Source organism: Pipistrellus hanaki, assembly GCF_964339955.1.
Source record: "Pipistrellus hanaki genome assembly, chromosome: 11".
NCBI lineage: Eukaryota > Metazoa > Chordata > Mammalia > Chiroptera > Vespertilionidae > Pipistrellus > Pipistrellus hanaki.
In genome coordinates this window covers 15,720,371-15,745,939 of record NC_140513.1, presented here as the reverse complement: position 1 = coordinate 15,745,939, position 25,569 = coordinate 15,720,371, and the positions used below count along the sequence as shown (strand labels likewise).

Genomic DNA, 25,569 nt, shown 5'->3' with positions numbered 1-25,569 from the left:
GATCCTCTAGTTCACATGTATCAAACACAAGGCCCGCAGGCCAAATCCAGCCCGCCAGGCCTTGCAATGTGGCCCGCACCGCGCTGTCATCACTGCACTCCGCTGTCAGTTTATGACATTGTCAGTTTATGACTGTTCAGTAAACCATTCGGCCCGCGATTTAGTCTGGATTTTAGATTTTGGCCCCTTCTCTGATTGAGTTCGACACCCCTACTCTAGTTCATGGGTCAAAGCCCACTTGGCTGGGCTTATTTCATTTCCTCTGTTTCTTTTCTTTCTTTTTTTCTTTCTTTCTTTTTTTTTTTTTTTTATTAATCTTCACCCAAGGATATTTTTCCATTGATTTTTAGGGAGACTGGAAGAGAGAGGGAAAGACAGAGAGAAACATCGATATGAGAGAAACACAATGATCGGTCGTCTCCTGCCCGAGGCCTGACCAGAGCCTGGGCCAGAGAGGAGCCTGCAACCAAGGTAGCTGCCCTTGACTGGAATCAAACCCATGACTCTTTGGTCCACAGGCTGGCACTCTATCCACTGAGACCAACTGGCTAGGGCTTGTTTCATTTTCATAAAAGAACTCTTAATTACATATTAAAGTTTATTTGCTTATTATCTGTCATCCTTCACTAGCATATATACTCCTCCAGGTCAAGAACTTGGCCTACCTTGCTCACCACTATGTTCCCAGTGCCTACAACAAAGCCTAGTTCATAGTAGAGACTCAATAAATATTTACTGAGGGAATGATATAAACAATTTTTTTGAGGCAAAGATCTTCATGTTACTGTTTAAGCTCATGTAATATGTGGGACACAAATATTTGGGTAACCCAAAATTCAAATTTAACTGAGCGACCTGTAGTTTTTTGGCAACCGTACACACTTGGTGATATCTGGAGACCTTTTTAATTGTCAGGCCTGATGGCGTTGTGTGTGTGTGTGTGTGTGTGTGTGTAGAGGACAGGGATGCTGCTAAACATCTTAACAATGCAAAAGAACAGTCCCTAAAAGGCTGGTCCAAGGTGTCAATGGTGTGGAAGTTAAGAAACCCCGAGCTAGATAGTCATGAATGAACTTACGGGTCCCTGGCAGGCAGACAGCACCTAGAATCTCTCAGTTCATCTTCCTTTTGGAAAGGCAGCATGCGGTTATTGAGAGGAAGGCGTCCGGGGTGCAGACCCGGCTTTAAGGCCCCGTGCACACACCCTGACGCTGACAACCAGAGGGCCAGAGAGCCAGCCCACCCGGGGCAGCAGGTGAAATCGTGCTCTGGAAAAGATCGCGTGTGAAGGGCACTGTGGACGGGACAGCGCTCCGCACACACTGGCTAGTGCGCTTTTTTTTTTTTTTTTTTTTTTTTTTTTTTTAAGTGTTGACAGGTTAATACATCAAAACCAGATAGTTATCACTTACATTGCATTAGCCATTTCTGAACAATCCAAAGTAGAGGCAAATAGTGACCCTTCATAAAAATGTTCATTCCCATTCCCTTCCCTACGACCCAGCCTCCCTTGAATACTCACTCCCACCCCCTACAGAACTTTGTCCTTAATAAAACACTGAAATACATCATAAATAGTAAATTATGGGGGGAGGGAGGGGAATAACAAAACAAAACAGGAAGAATTCTTTCTTTCCTTCTTGTAAAAAAGAACATGGCAGCCAAGACAGGCAGCCGGAACCTGGCTGAGGGTGTCTAACATAGACAGTTATTCGGGGTGTGGGCTAACCTGCGCTTTTAAAAATCCGACAAATCCAAACCCTGTGGCCGCCGGGGTCCGGAAGGCGTGCGGCGCTCCAGCGGAAGCCGCGGTCTGGCGGAGGCGTCCTTCCCTAGCAACGGTCGCCAAGAGCGTGGCGGCTGCGGCGGCGCCCAGCGCGCCTGCGCGGAGGCGCTCCTGCTGACTGGCAGCGGGACGCGGCGGCGGCGGCGGGAGCCGGAGCGGGAGCGGGAGCGGGAGCGCGGCCGGGCCGGCGGATCCGCGGCCGAGGCCGGCATGGCGGCGCCGCTCGCTGCGCGCCGGGGCGCCGGGGACGCGGGCGGGCGCCGGGGGCCGCTGCTGCCGCCGCTGCTGCCGGCGCTGCTGCTGGCGCTGCTGCTGGCGCGGCCGGCGGCGGCCCTGGTGGAGGGGCTGTACTGCGGCACGCGGGACTGCTACGAGGTGCTGGGCGTGAGCCGCGCCGCCGGCAAGGCGGAGATCGCGCGGGCCTACCGCCAGCTGGCGCGGCGCTACCACCCCGACCGCTACCGGCCCGAGCCCGGCGACCCGGGCCCCGGGGGCGCGCCCGTCAGCGCCGAGGAGGCCTTCCTGCTGGTGGCGACCGCCTACGAGACGCTCAAGGTGAGGCCCGGGGTCACGGGGGGCGCTGCGGGGACCCCGGGGGCGGCCCCTGGCCCGCGCGGAGCGAGGTGTCCCCACCCCTCCCACGCCGGGCGCGGAAGCCCCTGTGATCGGTGGGGTGCTCGCCGTCCCACGTGGGCCTGGGTGAGAAGAGCCCCGCTGGCCTTCGGGGCAGCCGGCCCGCCCCTTCCTGTGACAGCCCCGTCCTGCAAGGCGAACCATATGGTGGGCATCGGAGCATATGTCGGGCATCGTACAGCTTGTAGAAAGCGTTTTTGTTTTTATTTTAAATTTTTTAAAAAAGTATATTTTATTGACTTTTCACAGAGAGGAAGGGAGAGGGATAGAGAGCTAGAAACGTCAATGAGAGAAACATCGACCAGCTGCCTCCTGCACACCCCCTACTGGGGATGTGGCCCACAACCAAGGTACATGCCCTTGACCGGAATCGAACCTGGGACCTTTCAGTCCACAGGCCGACGCTCTATCCACTGAACCAAACCGGTTTCGGCTAGAAAGCGTTTTTAACAACGTGCGGCTCCCACTGGGGAGGCAGAGGGATGGGGGCACCAGGACCTGCGGTGGGAACGCAGGAGAGGGCTTCCGCGTGGGAGGGTGGTGTGAGAGCGCCCATGTGGGCATGGTCTTCTTGGGTTTAAGGATGGAGAAAACTCCTAAAAAGAGCCATGAGCAGCCCGCCACAAGACCAGATGCTGGTCCCCGGCGGGGCTCCGACGCCCAGTGTGACCTTGGGTGGTGACTTGATATGCTGAGTAGTTGCTGCTTCCTATGTGAAATGAAGGCCAGGGTACCTCCCCACGGGCTTTTTTTAAAAAATTTTTTTATGAGGATAAAGAAGTGTGAGAAAGCCCCCTGCATAGGGCCTGGAAATAGAGGGGCTTCGTGAATTGGGATTCTAGACTCCGAGAGGAGCGTTTCCGGCAGAATACTCTGTATATTCTGTATGTGTGCGTTGGACAGAGGTTTCACTGGGTCCCTGGGGAGCGGGAGACGAAGCCTGATCCCGTTTTCTGCTAGGGCAAAAATCAATCCATCTAAGAAATCACAAAGTATAAAATCCTGTTTGATGGAAGTGTTTCTGACTCAGAGGCCCCATCGACATCGTGCTAATGCCAACCAACTGCAGTGGCCGTTGTACGGTGTTTCTTTTTATTTTTGAGGCCAGTTTTTCATGCGGTGGTGTAGTCTGCTTTTAATGACTACTTTGAGCGGGTATTCAATAATATAACCATGGATTATTTTTCCAGATTAGCTGTCTAAGCTGGAAATACTGAGTCTTCATGCTTCCCAGAGCGGTTTGGATAGTATGGAGTCCTACAGTGAGCATGCCTGGCCCCCGCCGGTGTAGCTCAGTGGTTGAGCATATTCTCTTCTCCCCCCCCCACCCCCCCCCCCCCTCACCGAACCAGGAGGTCATAGTTCAATTCCTGGTCTGGGCACATGCCAGGGTTTCAGGCTTGATCCCCAGTAGGGGGCATGCAGGAGGCAGCCAATCAATGATTATTATTGGTGTTTCCCTCCCCCCCTCCCTCCCTCCCTCCCTCTGAAATCAATAAAAACGTATTTAAAATAAAATGAGCATGCCTAGTTCACTACATTTTCGCTGCATTTTGTTGGGGTTATAATTTTTATTGGCAGTTGACTGAGGAATGGGGCGGGGAGTGGGAGAGGAGAGTGTACTGAGGCCAGAGGGTTTAGCTGCCTGTCACTTAGGATAAAGAGTAATTGAGGGAAGACTTTAGAAAAATGGGGAAGAACTCCTCCGTCCAGGCAGCCAGCCTGTGACGCCCCCGTCTGAGTGTTTCTCCCGTGAGGACAGATAGTGGCCCGAACAGCCGCGGGACAGCCTGCTGCTGGCCCCCCCGAGGCCCTGGGGCGGAGCAGGAAGCCTCGCTGACAGAGAACTTCCAGAAGGAAGGGCAGCAGAAACACTGGCATCTGTGCCTTCTGCTGTGGGTGGAGGTGGGTATGGTATGTTTGGCCTGAGAACGGTAAACATGCTGGTGAAATAGAGACAGTAGAGAAATTCTTGCCGGGAGGAACCTCAAGATCTAGGTTCTCTGGACATTTTTCTCGGAGAGACAAATTTAGAGGCTGACCTAGTGGATCTGTAATAGTTGCCTCTAAAGGTTTCTATCCCTCAAGGTTAGCACTGGTTTGCCAGCTTTTAAAAAGAGCAGTAAGCCGAAACCCGTTTGGCTCAGTGGTAGAGCGTCGGTCTGCAGACTGAAGGGTCCCAGTAGGTAGAGCGTCGGTCTGCGGACTGAAGGTTCGATTCCGGTCAAGCACATCCCCAGTAGGGAGTGTGCAGGAGGCAGCTGATCGATGATTCTCTCTCATCGGTGTTTCTCTCTATTCCTCTCTCTTCCTCTTTGTAAAAAAATCAATAAAATATATATATATTTTTTTTAAAAAGGAGCATTAAAATGACTTGTCCACTCACAAACAGGGAACTTTTAGGCAGTTAAAAAGGAGTATGTCTGGAGAAAGGAGCACTCTTATTTTTGATTCCCTCCAGGGGTTTGTGGTAGCTACCAGGCCTCCAAACAGGAAAACAAAATTGCAGTTGCACCGATGGAGGAGGGAGTGCGGGAGTGCCCTATGGTATTGCTGCAAGAGAATAGAAATCATCTGGAGAGTAAAGGGAAGGGATGCCTAAGGACAGTTGGACCTCTGAAAGTCACACTTAGCCGAGCTCTGTGAAATAGACATGGGTTCCATTTTCATTGGACCAGCTCAGGAAACTTACAAAAACTTGTTCTCCTGGAATAAGGGAAAGGACTGTGGTCCTTTGTGTCGAAGAAGATATTAAAAACAAACAGGCTGGTCTGGTTTTATTCCTGTCATCCTGGCAAGTTGTGAGAATGTGCCAAGGAGTACCTTTCTGGGTAACCCAAAGAGCCAGCGCACTGAGGCCATTCCGTGCAGATGGCTCAGCCTTCCGAGGTAGCTCTGAGGCGGGGGGGTGTGCCTGTGTTTGCAGGAGTTCTGTCTGCAGGCTGGAAAGAGCTGGTGAAGGATCAGAGGTGCTCATGGCCTTTGTTAAGAGGAGGTCAGGTGGAAAGAGGAGCGGGAGAAGTTGGTGAGTTGAATGCAGAAGCCCATCTATAGAGTTCCCCATCTCACCGGACAGCAGCTGCAGACGTGGGGCCACATGTCATTTGTTCACTCTTTTTGTTATACTCTCTCTCTCTCCATGAAGAGTAACAGTTCAACCCTGAGAGAGTGGTACTTATCTACAGAACCAGCCAGTAGTTGCTGGCATATGTTTGGAAGAAAAGGTTAATTTTATATTTGCTCTGTAGGATGCACAGGTAAATTTGATCTCAAACAGTGTAGCTAACAGAAGTTGCTTCTCTCTGAAATCTGAAATGATTTAGTTGTAAATTTGTTGGAGCTAGGAGCCTTTTTTCTCCCCCTAAATTTTTTCATAGCCTTAATTTCTATTATTGGTGTGTTTGAGTTTCTTTTATTATTATTTTTTAATTTTTCAATTACAGTTTATATTCAATATTATTCTGTACTAGTTTCAGGTATACAGAATAGTGGTTAGACTGTTAGGGTCTCTTAGTATTTTTAACATACATGATATAAGAAGCTATATTATATACTCATAACCTTAAGTGATGTTCCATCAAAACTTCCAAAGCAAAGGATCTCTGAATGTGCATAATACTTCACCAGATGGGAATATGCGTGTGTAAGATTTAGTGGGTTTATGATGCTAAGGTTGTCTTGGTCAAATAAATGCCTTTTTGAGAATTTACTTTTTTAAATGGTGGTGGTTAAAAAATAAATACACTAATGTTATTTAAATACATTTGGTAAGACAAGGAGATAGTATCACAATTAGTCATTGTTAATTGTTTTTGTTTATTGTTTTCTTCCTGAAGCATCAAGTTTATTACAAGATTTGACAGAACCAAATACTTTAATATCCCCATCCCCCCCCCCCAAAAAAAAAAAAAAAGGCAGAAAACCACAGCAGGGCCAGGGAGAAGGGCCCAGGAAAAACAGTCCATTCTCTGAAGTCTCACTCAAGTGGAGGCCCAGGGGTGGACCCACTCGAGGGCCCCAGGCCGTCCTCCACGCTGAGCAAGAATTTTGGAAAAGGTGCTCCTGAAGGCCCTGGAGGTCCTAGCCTTCCCGACATGAACCCTCTCGCTCGCAGGTTTTTGCACACGCGGCGTGCATTCCTCCGACCCGCAGCTGTTTGCATCCAGCCTCTGCTGACCTCCCCGAAATGAAGCTCAGCACCTTGAAGTTCAGCATTTAAAATGCAGGGAGTGTAGCTCCACTTCCCTCACAGTGGTTGACTGTGGCCCTGCCTCGGCCATCCACAGTTTTAAAAATTACATTGTCTTGGCTGGCCCTTTAGACGTGCTGCTTGTTAGCGGATGGCCTACAGGGCTTGGGTCTTAATAGGAAACTGAAGACCCTTCTAGCCGCCCCTGCTGGGCCTGCCTGGCCGGAGGGAGAGCGAGGGTCCACCGTCAGGCTGCTCAGCACGGAAGGAGTTTCTGCTGTTGGTTCTCTCTGAGCGCCACCACTCACTATTGCCGCTGCTGTGGGTGGAAGGCCACGCTGGACGCTGGGTCAGGGGTGGCCGGCCCTGACTCCAGGCCGGGCAGGTGGATGGCAGGCTCTTTGGTCTTCTCTGAAGGCAGAACCTCTGAGGCGGGGGAAGGGCGGCAGCTGTTGGGTTAGGAGAGTGCGCCTTACCCTGATAGCATGGCCCTTCCCCTTGTATTCCGTGGAACTTGTTAAGATCAGGAATGTGTTGTACTTTCTTTCTGTTTCTGATTCCTGGATCTCGTCCCACTCAAATCCCAGGTTCTTCATTATCTCTGTGACTTGGGGGCCCGTGTGGCCCCCGGGTGGCTCGCTTTAGGCCGGAGTTCCTCCTCCTGGCCCAGACTGAGCCAGGGGCCCTCCAGTATATATTCCAGGGTTCTTCTTTTGCTGGGGTTGAGGGTCATTACTTTTTAAAAATGCTTTGACATCCTGTAGACACAGGTGTGGTCCATGGAAGTGCTCATTCTGTACCTAAAAGTCCTCCGGCACAGCTGTCAGGGTTCCTGTCGCCATCCCGTACAGAACTACCCCCAGGCCCATACATCAACAAGAGGGCGTCCCTGCTCCGTCCATTCCCACGACCCCCCCCCCCCCCCAACTTTTCCATCTTCATAGCACTGACCACAGTGGGGCTGGTTCTTGTTTACTGTCTGTCCTGTCCATGAAGGAGGGCATGACTGTAGTGTCCCCTGTGTGTAGCACAGGGAGTGGCAACAGAATAATGTTTCATAAATATTTGTTGACTGGATTCATAGAAGAGTTTGGGGGAACTAAAGAAGATATGGCCAACTAATAAGTCAAAGAGCGATTAATAAAAACATCTCAGAAAAAGCCATGTTCTGTCCTCACTCAGCTTTTAGCGAGGATACGATGGGAAAGAGGTCTGGTTCCCGGTATGCGGGCGCGTGGTGAAGCTGAGGGAAGGCGAGCAGGTAGGAGTCTTGCTGTAAAGATTAAAGAGGGTGATTTGTCCCTCCAGTGGGACTTGCCAGAGGATGCTATGAATTTGGATCTGCAGTGAGGCTGCCAGGCATTTTTACACTTTGAATATCCATCAGCAGATGACTCAGAGGACTTCTCCAGTGACCTGGAGTGGGCCATTTAGGTAAATTTCTGTGTTACTTAAGTGAACCATCTCTGTGGAGAGAAGTGATGATGAGACTTGTTAATCTACATTTGCAAAAACACTCTGAAACCTCTGGATGAAAGAATTGCAGCAAAGGCACAAGTTGTGAGGCAATAGTTTGATCAAAGTCTACCCTGTTATGAAGGACACTTAGGGGGAGTGTCTGGCACGTTACTTTTCAAAGTAATCTAAGAAAGCTCCCTACTCTCATGTATACATTATTATTTGACTGATTATTTTAACATTTCTCTCCTAACATCTCAGCGTTGTGTAAAGGGACTCTTCAGAGGGATCTGCCTGTGTGGTTTCCCCTCTACAACACTTCAGTTTGTTAACTTTTACCTTACGTCAGTGATACTCATGACAGTCTCTTGTTGAGCTGATTGGGACCCAATTAGAATCATTTAAACAATTCTAGATAGATATTCACAAGTTACAGGCCGAGATTAAATAAGCCCAGAAAGGAGAGAAAAGAATTTCCAAGAAAGCTGCCAGTCTATGAGTTAATTAAATCCATTTATAAAACAGTGGTATTAATAGCTACTTAAGAAATACCAATGGAATAGAACATTTTCTTGGCATAATGATCTCTTCCAGCAAAGTATATGCATACTGAAAGATGGGACATTTATTGTAAAACTGTCAAGGCAAAAGCCAAAGACTGGATAACTTGAATTCGAGGTCTCTATAGTTTAGGGTGTTCAATCAGGTGAATGAGGTTCAGGTTTGGGGTCCTTTTAAAATGAATTCATGTTTCCTTTTAACCTGCCACTCAGGCCTTCGTTAACAGTACCTGGTAGGGTCCACTTCCGTGCAGCTGGAGGGAGTCCGTGTGGAGATGTCTCTGCCGGACCACGGATCCCCGGTGTAGGCCAGCATGTTCGGGCCGTCTCCCGGCAGCACGCTGTGGAAAGATGGTTCTCTGAGCTCGCACTGATTTCAGGGGCCTCTGTAAGTTCTTTGCAGGAAGTTAAAATAAGGCAGATTCCCACAGTCCCTGACATAGCTTCATAGGATAAGCCTTCCGGGAACAATTTTAGAAGGGGACAATCAATAAAAACCAAAAGGAATTGACCTTAAGCAATACCAAAGGGAAGGCTTTAAGCCAAAGCAGATGAAAAGGTTCAACAAGTTTTACCAATTGACTCTTACCTACCTTGTCAGTTTATTCTCTAAAACTAGAGGATGGGATAATATTATAAGTGCAATGGAAATGCTACAGTATTAGCCAAGAGTGCATATCTGGTATTGAATGTGACTATAAAATGGGTTCCCGGGACTGTAGGGATTCTAAGCAGGAAAAATCCTTTCCAGAAGTATTTAGTAACTGTTATGGTGCAGCCCTTTGACGTGGAATGCTCTACCCAAAGAGAATGCACATTTTTATCCTTGAAATCCATTTCCAAACATCAAATTGGCCTCATTTCTTTTGTTTCCCCCTTTTGTGACTAAAGATGCCCTTATTTTAGTTAGGCATTTTATCATTCACTTAAAAACTTTGCAAGCAATTATAGAAAGTTAAATGCTTAAATGTAAAATTTAGCTCTTTAAATATTAAGGTTTGGTTTACCTAAGCCATCAGAGTACATCTTTATGCTCCCTTAAAAAAACATTTATCCTTTTAACAGAGAGAGAAACCCAAATACCAGTTCTGTGTCAGAGTACTTTAACACTTAAATCCATTTCAACCTTAGTTTGACCACATACAAGATTTTCTTTTTCAAGATTCCTTTTCCATGAACCTTCTGCAACACACACAAACTTTTTGCAACTTTCATAAACTTCTAGCTTTTATTATTTTTTTAAAATTTTAGAACAATCGTTTACTTTAGGACACAATTATTTTCATTTTCTTCAATAAAAATGTATTTCATTCCTCTTACCTTCTTTTGCCAAGAGCCATCTTATTCTCTATGTGAATCCTTTTCAATCACCATAACATCCTAATGGACTTGGTCACAAATGGATCTTCATCTAAGGCATCTTTTGCCCTTCCAGGCTTATAAAGTGACACATTGAGGCTCCAAATTTATTTCCCTGGTTTCCCATCTGGTCTGTTAGTTCCAAAGCTAAAGAGCAGTGGACAACTACGTCTCCTTAATTAAACCAATATCCTTAAGCCAGTTTTTATTTACTAAAGATGAATCTTAGATCATGTGCACTTTAAAAGCAATTGCATTAGCTCTGTTATTTCTCCAATTTCTATGAGTGCTCATTTATTTTAAACCTATTGAATAAGGCCCTTTTACAACCTAAACTAGAATTTAGCAGTACCATCTAGCGATAGAAAGAGACCATATCAATAACAGACACACATAGACGCACATAAACACACAGACAGCACAGTACAAATCCCAACAGAAAAATTATGGATTCAAGTATGTCTCTGGCAGATGGACCGAGTTGAGGTTTTGCTTATATGGTCAAAAGTTTTTGCATGCTGCAAGAATCCTTTAAAGCTGTTGCTGTTTAAATCAAAGAATATATTCCATTGTCTCTGAAAGCTTTGAGATTCCTTTAAAGTTTCTCCTTAAAGTGGGCTTATCAGCAAACACAAACAAAAGAAATAGAAAGCAGGTGTCCACAATAAAGTCAGAAAGCTCCAAAAGCAAAGAGAATGGCCTCCAAAGTCCTGAGTCTTAAAAGAGGCAGGTTTTCCTGGGGAAGATTGAAAAAAATGGCTCCCGAGGTGCAGTCTAAGCATCATGCCTGCTGCCCACCTGGAGACAGGGGTGGGAGGGGGAATGGGCAGAGGGTAGGCAGGCTGGTAGGTAAGGGAGGAGCTGAAAAGTGAGGGATCACCAAGGTTCCATTAGTAAGCCTGGCTTTCAAGTCACAAGCACAAGGGTCAGAGAAAAGGCTTTCCAGTTTTGCCAGGATTGGTTTCTGTTTTCATTTATCAAGGCGTTTACCCAATCTAGAATTGTTGTTTTTCTTAAGGGAGGTGATAGCAGCCTCTTGACTTTATTTAGATTCTCGGGGTACCAGATTCCAAAAACAGCATCCCATGGTTTCTGGGAGGGACAGTTTTCTTTGTTCTGTTGAGCACACATAAACAAACAAGCTTTGGGGTTACAGAAGAGCCTGTCTTGCCAATAGAGCTTCACATCATCTTGTGTGATCTTTGTCCAGGGTCCTAGCCACTTGCAATTCTCGGGACCATAATTTTGGTACATGTAATCAGCCGGAGTCCCAAGCGGTGGCTGACTGGCATGTGACGCTTAGAGCATGGGTTACCCATTTTACACCCCTTCTGGGCGGTGCACCTCTGAGTGCCTGTCAGTGTGAGCGCCCTCCCTGATCCTTGGGATGAGGCCTAGTCCTAACCTGGAGGATGTCCTCCCTGGGCACCAGACTCCAAGAAGCAAAGCCTTCCTGGAGAATACTGTCCTTGGTGCCCAACAAGACTGAGGGATACCCCTCCTAGGCACCAAACCCGAATGGAGTAGAAGGGCCCTCTGGGTCCAAACGGGTGAAACAAGGTCACCGGGTGAGGGTCCCCCAGCTAAACCGAATAGTCTTCGAGACTTCATCCGCAAGAGGGGAGATCGTGGATCTGAGAGGACTTACTGCAGGAAAGCTAACTCAAGCATAGGGGCTCGTACAGTGCCAGATGCCTTGGCTTCTAAATGGAGTCAGGTCATGGTGTCAACTGAAGGTCGCTGGTGTCAGTTCAACACCAACACCATCCTCCGATTTGGGGTGTGATGAAGGACAGTTTAGTGCAAATAGCTCAGTTGTGACAGCATGGCTGGTAGGTGGCCCCGGTCCCAGCCACTTCTGCAGCTAGACAGCTCTGCTCTGCTCTGCTCAGCTCCACTCAAGGAGACATCATTTTCAGCTGCAGCAAGGGAAACAGTGTAAAATCTTTTTCTTTATCATTGATGGGCTGCCTCCTGCACGCCTCCTACTGGGGATTGAGCCCGCAACCCGAGCATGTGCCCTTGACCGGAATTGAACACGGGACCTTCCAGTCCACAGTCCAATGCTCTAGCCACTGAGCCAAACCAGCTAGGGCCATGTGTACAGTCTTCAGTGGAAAGGGAAAGTGGTTCTTAGTCATTGTTATTTTAGCAGCTCAGGTTCTATCATTGTTATTTTAGCATCTAAGATTCTACCTGTGAATAGAGAGAGTGAGAAAACGCCAAGAGAAGGATGGGTTATGGGGGGAGGTAGAGGCACTGCAAGTCATCCTAGTTCATGTTCTCAAATAACTTAAGATCCCAGCTTTATGTCCTACGAATGAGTGAAAGCATATGGTTCTGAACTTTCTCGGTCTGACTTGAAACCTATATAACCTAATTAACCACTGTCACCCCAATAAATTTAATTTTAAAAATAACTTAAAATTCCAGATTTCAGCAGGATTTCAAACCGTTAGGATCTCACCCACTGCTTTATATGTGCTTCATAATGAGTGAAGACAATGAAATGGTATTTAGTGTATTTGACTACTGGGGACTCAAGGATTCATGGACTTGGGAAGTTCAGTAAATGGACTGACACGCACTGTATCAACACCGGGTCTTTGTGTGTGGATATAGCACTTATCACACTGCACTGCATACCGAAGCCCTTCGCCCCTCGCCTCTAAGCCACGCTCCTCAGCGGGTCTGTGTGTGTATCCGCGGCACCTAGCACAGTGTCTGGCACATCAGATAGAATGGAAACCGAAAGTGGGTTTCTGGAGTTTCTGACATTGAAATGTGAAGCCTACTTTGGCATTTTACCGCAAATTAATTGTGGCTTTAAAGAGTGGTACAGATCAAGTTGATTGGTTGGGTATGAATGAGAAATTCCTGCATGGGAGAAAAGTTGCACTTCTATTTTTTTCAGGAGAAATTGTGTTCTGAAGGTTTTTACATCAGAACGTTAACGCATTTTTGAATATAAATAGGAATCAGATAAAATAAGAAGGATGGCTTAAAAATAAGCAGATAAAGGAATCGGTGGGAATGATGCACTTAAAAAAACAACAACTATGATTGGCGGAAAAAGAGAAAATAGCAGAGTTTGACTGCATTTTGCGAGACCACGGGAGCAGAACGTGGGAAAGGCCTCGGAGTGCTGCGGAAGGCCCTGTGATAGCAGGGTGTGCAGGGTGCACTTCCGTTCCTTCCCACCGGTCCAGGGCTGCGGCAGGGCTTAGCACTGAGGAAGAATCTGGCAAAAAGGGGGGTTCTCAACCCCCTGCCCTTTTATGTCACTGTTTATTGTTCTCCCTTCGTGTATTTTCTTATCCCTTTCTGTCACCAGTGCTGACGGTGCTGGGGAGGAGACCATCACAGCCAAAGGGCACGGTTCCTGCCTTCATGCTTCTAATATAACAAGCAGACAGGCCCTTATTGTTTAGGTATTTAAGTCACATCGTGAAAATGTGTGTAGATTCTATCGCAGCAGCTGAGGGAATAGGGTGGGGAGAAGGGTGTGCTCTTTGATCTGGATCTGGAACAGACACTTGATCAACAGCAACATGCAGTCCTGAGTGTGGGGCCTGCCCCGGGAGAGAGATGTAGTTTGGTGAGGTGTCACAGTACTGAGGGGTTTCTCCACCAGGGACCACTTTTATTATTTGGTTCCCAGGGACTCTTTTTTTTTTCTTTTTCTTTTTTTGAGGGGGTAGGGAAGGAAGGAGATGAACCGCACGTATTAGATTATTCTTTCTCTTCCCCAGCATCAATCCAGATTTTAATCAGTTATCCATAATAATTTAGTATTCATAAGATTTCTATAACAGTTGTGATGCTGGCAAACAGCTGGAGAGCAGATAGTCTTTATTTCACACACCAACTTTGTGTTGGCTGTGACTCCCTGGACATTTGTGAGTATTCTGAGGCCTTGTCTGGATCCAGGGGGGAAGATGCTGAGTTTGATGGTGATTTCTCCCATGGCCCCAGGAGGGTGTGGTGCCTTCTGTGCCACACTTGCTACTTCTGTGGTGAACCCATAAGTGTTGTTTATTTTTTACCGGTCTCTTAATTTCAGCTGTTCTATACCCTATTTATGGCCAAGGTTGATTATACACCACATGTATTTAATTCTAGTGCTGTGTCCATCTGACACATGATGTTATCAACAACCAAGCAGAGCTATTGATTAACACAAAAACTAGAGATGATATAATTGTATCCAGAAATAGAACACTTGACATTTTAATTGAGCTTGTGCAGATATATCATGGGTAAGCAGAACGTTTTGAGGTAGTCAAAGCACAAAGACCTTCTTGCATCTTTTCATAGACTTTAGGGGATGTACTGCTGGTAGGTAAGAAGCCTGTTTGGTGCATCATAGGGAGAATGTTTCCGGAGCCTGGAACACAGTCTGGGATCACACGGTGAACAACCCTTTAAGCTGTGTTCAGGAATTTGAACTTCAAGTATTGAATAGTTACCAGAGGTTTCAAAGTGGAGAAGTAACACGAGTCTGATGTTTGATTCAGAAAGGAAATTCCAGGCACAGTTTTGAGGATGGTTGGGGAAGGCAGGAAAGCACTGGTTACTGAACTGGTTATTTCTGTCTTCTTCTGGAATCTCATCATTCCTCTTTGGGAACTTAAGACTCTCTCTGCATTCTGTTCAGGTAATTCCCCCTCTGAGGTCACAGCTTCCTTCTTTTTTCACTGTTAACTGTCTTTCCTCATCTTCCTTTCATTCAAGCTACCAGAGACGGACATGTACTGGAACTGGTCTTAGGTGGACAGTGCACTCAGCCTCAGATCGGAGGGCTCCGCGTTCTTCTTCCTGGAACCTTGTGTGGATGTGATGCTGTTGACCGTGCAGTTCTTTAAGATATTCTCCCTTGTCTCCCTTGATGCAGCACTCTCCTGTTCTACCTTTCTAGCCATTTCTCTTTGGTCTTTAGAGTCTTCTCTTTCTCTGCCTACTTCTTAAGCATTGCTTTTCCTTGGAGTTTTATCCTTTTGGTACTCCTCTTTTTCTTTTCCAAGCTTTGCCTAATGAAACTAAACGAAATCCTTGACAGCTCTAAAGTATCTGTGTTTTCTGAGTTCATATTTTCCATTGTCTCTCATCTGTAGCACAGGTGCCCCAAATTAAACATGTCTGAAATCAGTCTTGTTAATCTTTGTTAAAGCATACATTTAAAAATAAATTATGAGTCAGACAAATACAAAATGAACATGTATCAGATATTATTTAACTCATTAATGACTAAGGGAACCAGTAAGATATTAAAATTGGTTCAAAAGTGAAAAGAATGCCACACATTTATAGTCCACAGACAAGGGCTGCTGACCTGCCTAGAGAACTGGCCAGGGTGACAAGGCAGTGGTCAGTGCATTCCAGCAGCACAGTTTGTCTTTCTGTGAGCAAGAAGTATTTGTACGACTTCCAGTCTTCTGCAAGTTAGTTCTGCTTCTACAAAGTTAAAATAGACTTTTCAAAGACAAAGGCGAACCTCTCCTACAGGTAGATAATCCCTGAGACTCCAAGAATTGGCAAGATGTCTCAGAATTATTTTTTCTCCCCATTTCAAAATTTTTCAGTTTCCCCTCAAATCTTCTCCACGTTTGCTGTCTTCATCCTCTGTTCTTTATCTTAAGAGTAACACGGTTCACACGGTAACTGTAATTACAAACTTCACTGTTGTGCTCCACGTGATTAATTTAATCACTAAGTCCTAGTCATTCTACTTCTTAGTCTCTAAAGCCTGTCTTTCCCTCATTCCATCCTTTACAATACTATCATTATCTTTCAAAAATACGTACTTCTTTCTTCTCAGCGCCATTGGTCTCATACTTGAAAACACTTATTTTTGACTAACACAGACAGTCACAGCCTAACACACCTTAGCATGGCACATCCGATCCTCTCCAGTTCTTACCCATACCTCCCTCCCTGGCCACGCTTGCCACTCCCTCCTTTCTGAATTTCCCCAGTATTCTCTGGTTCTTCTGTCCCTAACACTTGCTGTTCTCTGTGCCTGGAACAGGTTTTTACCACACCTTCCTTGCTTTTCAAAATCAGCACTTACTCTGCCTCTTCTGTGACTCCCATTACCAGAGGACTTGGGCAGAGTCAGCCCTTTATTCCTTTGCACATCAAATTGTGCTTTTCTTGCTCACTAGATGCTTCTTGGTGGGAGAGTTCCTGGACCTTATCTTATTGGTTTATTTATCTTTTTTTTGAGTTCAACACAAGGCTTAATGCCTTGCATAATAATTTGCTGAATTGAAAATAACTGAAGTTTTTAAAAGCTCAGTTAACCAAGTTGATGATGATACTACACTATTAATGGAAACACAGAGGAACAGATTTAGGTTTGGAGCATGTTGACTTTGAGATGTTTCTGTTACATTTAGGAAATGTCCAGGAGGTACTTGAAAATAGGTGGAAAGAGGAAGGACAGGTGTTAGTGTACTATATATATATATGTGATGCTGTGAATCATGGGAGTTGTTGAGGTCACAAGAAGATTAAGAAGATACAGTGGCTAGCCGGCAGGGAACAAGAAGAAAAATGACTGATGATAGTTAATTTTCATCATCTTTAGTAGGATGTAATGGCCTGAAAAAAAAATTTAGGGTAACAGATAAAAAAAAAAAAAAAAAAAGATAATTCATGTGTATTTCTTTAAAAAAAAACAACAAACCATATTTTTAAGACCAAACAAAATATTACTATGTTTTCATACATTATTGATTCCTGGCCTTTACTATCCTAAAATGGTTTTTACTATCTGTGTATTGGAAACTTTTTAATGTAAAACTGGCTGCAATATCAAATTATTGCAATTTATGTTTCTTAAGATTAAACAATTCATTCTTTCTTTCAAGGGCAAGAAATAATATATTTTAGCCTTTGGGGCGGGGGGCCTGACCTTTTCCTAAGAGAAGGAAGGATGCAGTGCTTTCTTTGCTTGTGGGTTTCCTTTTGTTCACTTTTGACCTAGATATTGGTGGTTGTGTTCCAGTCCTCCTGAGTATGCCCGCGAGGATTGGGAGTGGCGTGGACTCCAGCAGCAGCACCTTTTTTCCTGTAGAGATTAGAACCCAGGAGCTTGCTGCCCAGCTTGCACAGGCTCAGGACAGAGAGGAGGAAGAAACAAGTGTAAAGGTTTTGGTTTTGGAAAGAAGTTGGAATCTTCCTGGCCCTGGGACCTTAGGATCCACAAAATTGCTGAAAGAAAAAGTACCACTTGTTGAAAGGTAAGATATTCAACTGTTTTAAGGTTTAAGCCATTTAAGCCACAGTAGCATACTCGCACAAGCTGTGACAGCGAGCAGTCATGTCTGCTCAACTGAAGTTTTTTTTGACATAATCACCCATCCAGCCTTCCTGGTGAGATGGAGACCCATGTGGCTGGGAGATGTGTGTAGTGAGTTATAAGGAGTTACAAAGTGTCACTCCTGAGTGCCAGGCATTGTGCTAGGTCTTGGGTCTACAGGGGTCACTGAGTCACCCTACCTATCTTCCAGAAGTTCTTACTCCAGGGAAAGAAAAAACGTGATTACAGTGTGATAAGTGCTATAATAACTAGGTGATGTGTGTGATAAGGTGGTCTCAATCTGAAGCAGTAACATTTGTGTCTTAAAGGATTAACAGGAGCTCATGAGGTTGGAAAAAAGGGATGGGCATTTGAGTTCGAATTCTGTGTTCAAAGACAGGTCTGAGAGAGCATGCTGGAGTGGAAAAACACTCAGTTCCAGGAATTACTCTCTGGCTGTTTGCTGTGGACAGAAGAGGGGCGAATGCTGAGGTGTTGCTTGGTAAGATAGGGCCAGGTATGGAGGCCTTATTAGTTGCCAAGGAAATTTTAACTTACCTGATTAGCCCTGGAGATTGTCTTTTTTTAATGTGGTAGTATTTTAGTTCCAAGATACACAGGAGAATATATATATATGGTGTTAAAGTAAGTATGTGTCTGAGGCTCTCTAATTGGGTTCTCATCTCTGTCTTTTCTTTTTTGCTAATATTCCTGGTATCCTTGTGTGCTTACTGGATTGATTCTAAACTTTGTGGGTTACTAAACGAGTAGGATTTTGACTTAGACTGTTGAGAGCTCCTAACTCTACAATTTGTGCCAACATTTACTAAAGTACATTATGCCTCAGCCTAAAATCATTTTCTTCATTCTGAGGGAAAGCTAAAAACTGACTCAAGATTCTGGCTGGTTAAATGCTGTCACAAGGAGGTGGCCAACCTTCTTGTCTCCAATCATGACCAAAACTGGGTCATAAATTTATGGTGTCTCCAGGGAGAAGAAAGCCACCCGAGAGAAGTCAGACTTGGCCCTGAACGAAGCCTCTGCAGGAATGAGGTGGTTTGAGGGCTTGTTCATGGGCTCTGATTACACTCTACAGGCTCTGATTGCAAAGGAGAGGCCAGACACAGGTCTAAGTTTTGGAGTTGCTGGTTGGTGAGCATTGAGTGACCATCCTGTTAGGGTAGCTCAGGACTTGATGATGTCACAAATCTAGGAACCCGTGGGAAGGTGGTGACCCTCCGGGAAGATCGGGGTGACATGCTGAGGGAGGCTGCATTCTGTGGATCGTGACCTACACTGAGACAAGAGAACAGAGAAGAAAGGATAACTATTGGATGTATGACATTCACATATGGGTTTCAGCCACACTGAGACCGGAACTACAGCCAGGCTTGGGGAGGGCCCACGTAGATAGTGATGCTGGAGCTATAGGAATCTGATCTCAATGTGGCAGCCAATTTCAAAACTACCTCTCATCTGGTCCGAGAAGAATCACGTTGTGAAGAAATACATTTTTAAAGGGCATCTGCCAAGATTGGGAGGCTGAATTAAAAGCCACGGATTTCAGGCCAAATGCAGAGCATTTCTATAACATTAGCCCCGAAAGGAAAAAAAAAAATAGAGGAAGAATGGAAAAATTCCAAAGGATATATTGAAGTACCAAAATGAGATACATCAGGAGACATGGGCTTTAGTTTTCAGACCTGTCATGGCCTATAAAGTTTAACTCTTTAGGTTACAAGCTCTAGAAAGTAATAATGGCTTATTGAAGGAAGAATTAATTGATAGTTGAGTTGTGTGGCAGTTGCCACAAGAAAATCTTTTTTTTACAGAAATGAACGTATAAGGAGTGAATTTGAAAATAATATCAGCTCTTCTTGTATCACACACAGTTCTCATATTGGTCCTCTGTAGTGTCATGGGCTATATGAAAATAATATCAGCTCTTACTATATGAAAATAATATCAGCTCTTCTTGTATCACACACAGTTCTCATATTGGTCCTCTGTAGTGACTTTAGGTATAGCTATATCTAACTATATTAGGTACTAGTTATCTAATTTCACATTCTAGTCAGAAGTTGAAAATACTTTGAATGTAATGAAAGAGATTTGTGACTGAAATTGTGCTCATTCAACTTCAGAAATCTTAATAGAAAATATGCAATGACTTTAATGTCTACAGGGAAGGTTTTTGTCATTAGCAAACTTCTTATTTGAAATCTATGGAACTACATTTGGAGGATTCAGGAGGAGGCCCTGAATAGACCCCAGGACCTCTGTTTGGTAGCAGAGCACCAGGTGCAGATTTTTAAATGTCTTTGCCTAAGAATCTGTAACTTTATGGACTTTGAATAACAAATTCATCTAAAAAAGAAATCCTCTAGGTGAAAAAGATCTTTGTTTTCATAATGGTTTCTGTGTACTTACTTATAAAGAATTGGTTGTGCTTTTAGTTTTTAACATTTTTTTAGACACAAGACAAAATAGGTTTCCTGTGTGGTAAAAGCAATTCATAACCTAGTTTAGTAGCTCTTCAACCAATGTAGCTCAATAAAAGACTGGCATTTATCCCTGTTGGAAATTGATTAAAATTATAGGTTTTAAGAAGTGTTTTATTTGTGAACATTTGTAAACAGAGCAGCATTTCAGAGTGTTAATTGTTTTCAACATGTTTATATGATGAAATAAGATTTATAAGTTGCCTTGTTTATGAACTGGGCTGTGACAAGATTTGTAATAGTAAAGTACTGTGTATTTGTAACATGTTTTTATATAATGTGTTATTTGATATTCAAAACAGCACTGTAAGATTAGTAGAACAATATTATTATCTCTATTAAAAGAAAAGAAAAAAAAGAGGCTAAAAATGTCACACAAATCACAAAGCTAGCCTTTGACCACTATGCTGCATAGATGTTTCTTTGAGATGAACATAATTCAGTTTTATAGGCACAGACTGGCTTCGTCTGCTTTTTGTTGTCTTAATCATTGCTTTCAACAGAAAGCTTTCTACCTAAGGCTGGAAAATGATTGTGAATATGTACAATAGAGACATTTTTTCCCATCAACAGTTACTGAGAGTAGGTGTCAACATGTTAAGTTATAAGAACGCAAATACATCCTTAGTAGCACAACACTGGCCAAAAAGGCATCATTAATTATTATTATTAAAGGTTTGTATTTTTCTAGGAGAACTAACTATTCTCAAGAATTTAGGGAGATATTTTTTATTACACTTTATAGCTATCTTTAAAGTTCTGGAAACACATTAATGTGCCTTTGAAGAGGGATGAGAAATTAAAAAAAATTATTATTGATTTCAGAGTGGAAGAGAGAGGGAGAGAGAGATAGAAACATCAATGATGAGAGAGAATCATTGATCAGCTGCCTCCTGCATGCCCCGTACTGGGGCCTGCAACCCGGAGATGCGCTCTGATCGGGAATCAAACTGTGACCTGGTTCATAGGTAGATGCTCAACCACTGAGCCATGCCAGCGGGGCAAACATTTTTTTATTTTGACAGTGCTTTTACTGAGATTAACCTTACATAATTATAAAACTCTAGGTTTGACTTAAAAGATTATAAACTTTTAGGAACTGTCTGTGAAATTGGACATCTTGTTATTTTACAGGATGAAGAGACTCGGAAAGATTATGACTACATGCTGGATCACCCAGAGGAATACTACAGCCATTACTATCACTACTACCGCAGGCGCCTCGCACCCAGAGTGGACGTTAGGCTTGTGATTCTGGTCAGTGTGTGTGCCATCTCAGTGTTTCAGGTGTGTATTGGTGGATGTGTGTGTCTCTGTGTATGTGCTAGAGTGTAAACCGCCTGGGGCTGGTCATTAGAACTGAACTAGAGCGCTGGCCCATGTGGCTCGGTTGGTTGGGCATCATCCCTTGCACTGAGAGGTGGCCAGTTCGATTCCCTGTCAGGGCATATGTTCGGGTTGCGGGCTTGATCCCCAGTAGGGATGTGCAGGAGGCAGCCAATTAATGCTTCTCTCTCCCTTCCCCTCAACCACTGAGCCATGCCTGTCAGGCTATATGCTGTGATTTCTTAAAACAAGTTCCTTACCAGTTAGTTTTGTCTTTTAACGTTTCTCCCAATAAGTAGACTGCAGTCTTGAGAGAGAACTAGAGCGATAGTTCTTAATAGTGATGTAGGGAAGAGCCAAACAGTAAAGATGTGAAGTCGCAGGTGTGTGATCCCATTGATCTATGTAACCTCTAACCTTGGGTATCTCCTGTCTGATTTGATGGCTTTCTGGCTCAGCTCAGGGCTTACCTGACTTAACCCGCCTTGTACATAGAGGCATTATTCAGTTGTATCTTTTACTTGCAGAGTAGGTTATTGAGGTCCCTGCTTTTTAATCAGAATGGGTTTTGGGGAGGGGTGGTGCTCACCAAGATGAATTCTGGTAATAAAAATCACCCGTTTTTATTTGTTAAATATTCCAGTTTTTCAGCTGGTGGAATAGCTACGACAAGGCGATCAACTACCTGGCCACAGTGCCCAAATACCGCATCCAAGCCATGGAAATTGCTAAAGAGCAAGGGTTGCTCAGAAAAGCCAAAGAGAAGGGCAGAAGCAAGAAATCCAAAGAGGAAATTCGTGATGAGGAGGAAAACATTATAAAGAACATTATAAAGAGTAAAGTGGATATAAAGGGAGGCTATCAAAAACCCCAGATACGTGACCTTCTCCTGTTTCAAATTCTCTTAGCTCCTGTTCACCTGTGCTCTTATATAGTCTGGTACTGCCGGTGGGTCTATAACTTTAATATCAAGGGCAAAGAGTATGGGGAAGAAGAAAGACTATATCTCATACGTAAATATATGAAGATGTCAAAGTCTCAGTTTGATAGTCTAGAAGATCATCAAAAGGAAACTTTTCTTAAAAGGGAGCTCTGGATAAAGGAGAATTATGAGGTGAGTAACAAGTCTTCTGGGATTTTTATGTCACCTTCCCGTACCAAGGTAAAGTTAGGTGTGTGGTAAGAATCACAGAAGTGCCCTCAAATTTCTGAAATCCAAGAGTGAGACTGGCCCGACACGCCCTGGAGCCCCCCCGCAGTCCCTTCCCAGCCCCGATTGTGCACTGGTGGGGTCCCTTAGCCTGGCCTGCACCCTCTCACAATCCGACACCCCCCCTCCCGTGCACGAATTTCGTGCATTGGGCCTCTACTGTTGTTATATGAAATTATCTTGGTCATTACTTCCTAAATTTGGAAATAGAGTAATTCCTTTGTAAAATTTGATATAACTCTGAAACTGGTTATGAAAACTTGTCCATTTAGTGTCAATTGACATCCACTGAAAGTTACAGAGTTGCATATGTTTTGTTCTTAATCCATGTGGTTTATTTATAACCTTCTTTAATAACTTTAGTAAAAATATTTTGAAAAACCAATAATTATTTTTGAAGATAAAAGTGGATTGGATGTAGGTTCAATTTGGAGACAAAAGTATATACCAGATCATTTTGGTTAGGATCAACAAATACCGAAAGCCACCAGATTAACTTACAGAGAACCACGTTAAAAAACAAAGTGTGATTCTTAATATTGGACACTAATTGCAGAGAGGAAATGTTTAAGTCCTTTAAACTCAGCTTGTGTATGATTTTAATGAGGGCTACAAGCTGTACAAGCTGTTCTTTAATATTTAACACTGAATGTTCAAGTGCTTGACTGCTTGGTATTTTTAGTGCATGGTCTTCAGAAGACAAACCAACCCATTCATTGGACACTTATCTAACTCATATTTGAAAAATGTAAATATGCCATAATGTTTATGACAGATGTTTCCCTTTGGATTATAAAGTCAGTGTTTTTTATACTTACAGGTCTACAAACAAGAACAAGAAGAAGAGCTAAAGCAAAAATTGGCCAACAACCCTCGATGGAAGAGATACAGGAGATGGATGAGGAATGAAGGGCCCGGGCGGCTAACATTTGTGGATGACTGAGGGCTGCTGGAATGCTACTGTGCCAAACCTTAATCGTGATATTATTTTCATAACTGAATTATTTTAGAAATGTCTCCACTGCTCCTCTGCAGTAACGGAAATTCCTTAAGTATTTGATTAAATAGAATAATGAAGAAATTTAAACTTTACCTTAAAACTTTATACATGAGACATTTATGATTGTTCAATTTTTATAATCTATTTGTGGGTTTTGTTAAAAGATTTAACATAAAGATTTATAAGTTTGCCATTTAAAAATTTTATATGTTTAGTTAAAAGATTTGACATGAAAATTTATTAGATATCATTGAAAATGTTTACGTGTTAAGTGCTTATTCTTCAAACGTGTTTCCGTATTCTGTTATAGTGCTACATTTTTCTGCTTTCGTGGCCTCTGATATTTTCACAAAACATAAAACATAACAGCATTTCATTATATTATTCTGAGTGTCTTTCTAGACACAAACTTCAACAAAATGATTTCAACTCTCACGTCATCTTCAGTATAGTTGTTCTGGGATTGAAATATGTTCAGAACATATCTCTAGGAGACTCCTCTAGAATGTCTTCCCACTCCTCCTCCCCAGTCATAGTATTCCTGAGAAGGCCGTAAACTCTCCAGGAGAGTGACTGCGTTCATGTCCTTGTAGGATGATCTTGATTACAGTCATTATAGGACTATGACTTTTTTCAAACATGTTTCCAGAAGAGACTTTGTACAAAAAGGCCTTTTGTACCACAGTATTGCTTTTTACCCCCACTTCAATTTTTAAAAAGTAACGAAGCAGAAATAGTGTACTGAAAAGTTATTCATATACTATGAAGTCCTTGAGTGGCAAAAAAAAAAAAAAAAAAAAAAATCCATTGTACATGAGTGCATTTACATACATTGAAACCAGAAAAAAAGGAGTGACTATGTGCTATTCTTTCAATGAGATATAAACAATGAGATACAGTTTATACATGTGGAGGTGAAAATGATTCACACATAATTTGACTGAAGCAAGTATGATTTTCACCAACGTATCCATGCACATGCGTGGTAGGGAATCAATACTGCTGTCGAAGGATTTATCCCATGCTAAATATGAATAAAACGGTTGCAATGTGTCACGTTTGTTGGTATGACATTTTAAATCAAAGATGAACATGTTGCTTTTGTTACACAGTTTTTAAAGATTAGGATAGATAGTGTGTTGTTATGAGAACTAAACAAGATAGGAGGAAAGTGCTGGCAAACATGAGCGTCAGTAAATGTTTCCTTACCTTCGGAGGGAACAGGAGCCATTCATTCTCATTTGTTAAAATCCAGGGCAGGAGGGCGTTTCTTTATTCATTTAATAGGTGTTTGAATTCCTCACCTTGCTCGAGGTGTAGTACATGCTAGAGTGAAAAAAGCGATGCTCCTTAGAGTTGGGGTTGTATATTTTAAAACAACTGCGGGCCTCTTGTGGCCTTGGGTACAAGGTGAAGCAGCTAAGATGACAGCTCAGGAAAGAAACTTCCAGACACATCAGAATCATCAGCTGCTCGCTAGCAGAAGGCTTACATGTCCTGAAGGGACACTTTAAGTGAGATAAACAGGCATGCTTGAATGGTTGCTCAAAAGGACATCAAGTAGCCCTAAGTTCCACTGCCTCAGAAAGTCTCAAAAATGCCCAAGCGCTGGCCTGTGTGGTTCAATGGTTGGAGTGTCATCCTGTGCATTGGAAGGTTGTGGGTTTGATTCCTGGTCGGGCACACCAATGTTTCTCTCTCTCTCTCCCTGCTCACCCCCTACCCTCCCCCCGCCCCGCCCCTAACATTTTTAAAAAGAAAAAGAAAAAAAAGCCCATGGAAACGTCTCCAGAAGCTGAGCCTACAAACCTGCTGGTCAGTCAGCAGAGTTCTAACAATGGGCATAAGGAAGTGCAGTAATTTTTACGGTGCGTTGTTTCCCTCGTGATAGTGGATGTGTTTTCCTGTTTCTTTGAATCATTTTAGAAAGCCAGTGTTGTATATTATTGTTATTTTCATGTAACACTGGCCGAAACACCTCCCCGCTTCGTTATTTTTATGGAGAAGAGTGAGCCCGGGTATTGGAAGAGGAACCCACAGTTATAAAGGGGAGACAGGTACCTGTCGGAGGCGGGAAGAGGTAGAAATGAAGCCGGGGAGGCGTGAGCTCCGCAGGACGCGGTGCCGGTGCGGTCTCGCCCGTTAGGAACGCGGGGGCGCGGGGTCCCTGGCGGTTGGGTCCCTGGCGGTTGGGTCCCAAACCGCCGCTCACCGGCGGCTCCTCCCGCGGGGCGGTCCGGCGCG

General features: G+C 44.0%; 1 protein-coding gene and 1 long non-coding RNA gene across 2 annotated transcripts; one reads left to right on the top strand and one right to left on the bottom strand.

Moving 5' to 3' along the window:
- Positions 1–1,895: 1,895 nt before the first annotated feature.
- DNAJC25 (DnaJ heat shock protein family (Hsp40) member C25) lies at positions 1,896–24,381 on the top strand. Its single transcript, XM_084899248.1, has 4 exons — positions 1,896–2,341; positions 20,924–21,076; positions 21,759–22,229; positions 23,146–24,381. Exons 1-4 carry the CDS (start codon positions 1,997–1,999, stop codon positions 23,266–23,268), a joined length of 1,092 nt encoding a protein of 363 aa, XP_084755374.1. The 5' UTR covers positions 1,896–1,996; the 3' UTR covers positions 23,269–24,381.
- On the bottom strand, positions 5,070–25,558 carry LOC311630375. Its single transcript, XR_014796356.1, has 3 exons — positions 25,387–25,558; positions 24,535–24,651; positions 5,070–8,967 (listed from the first exon to the last, which is right to left on the bottom strand). It is a non-coding gene; the product is annotated as an uncharacterized lncRNA (long non-coding RNA).
- Positions 25,559–25,569: the final 11 nt, after the last annotated feature.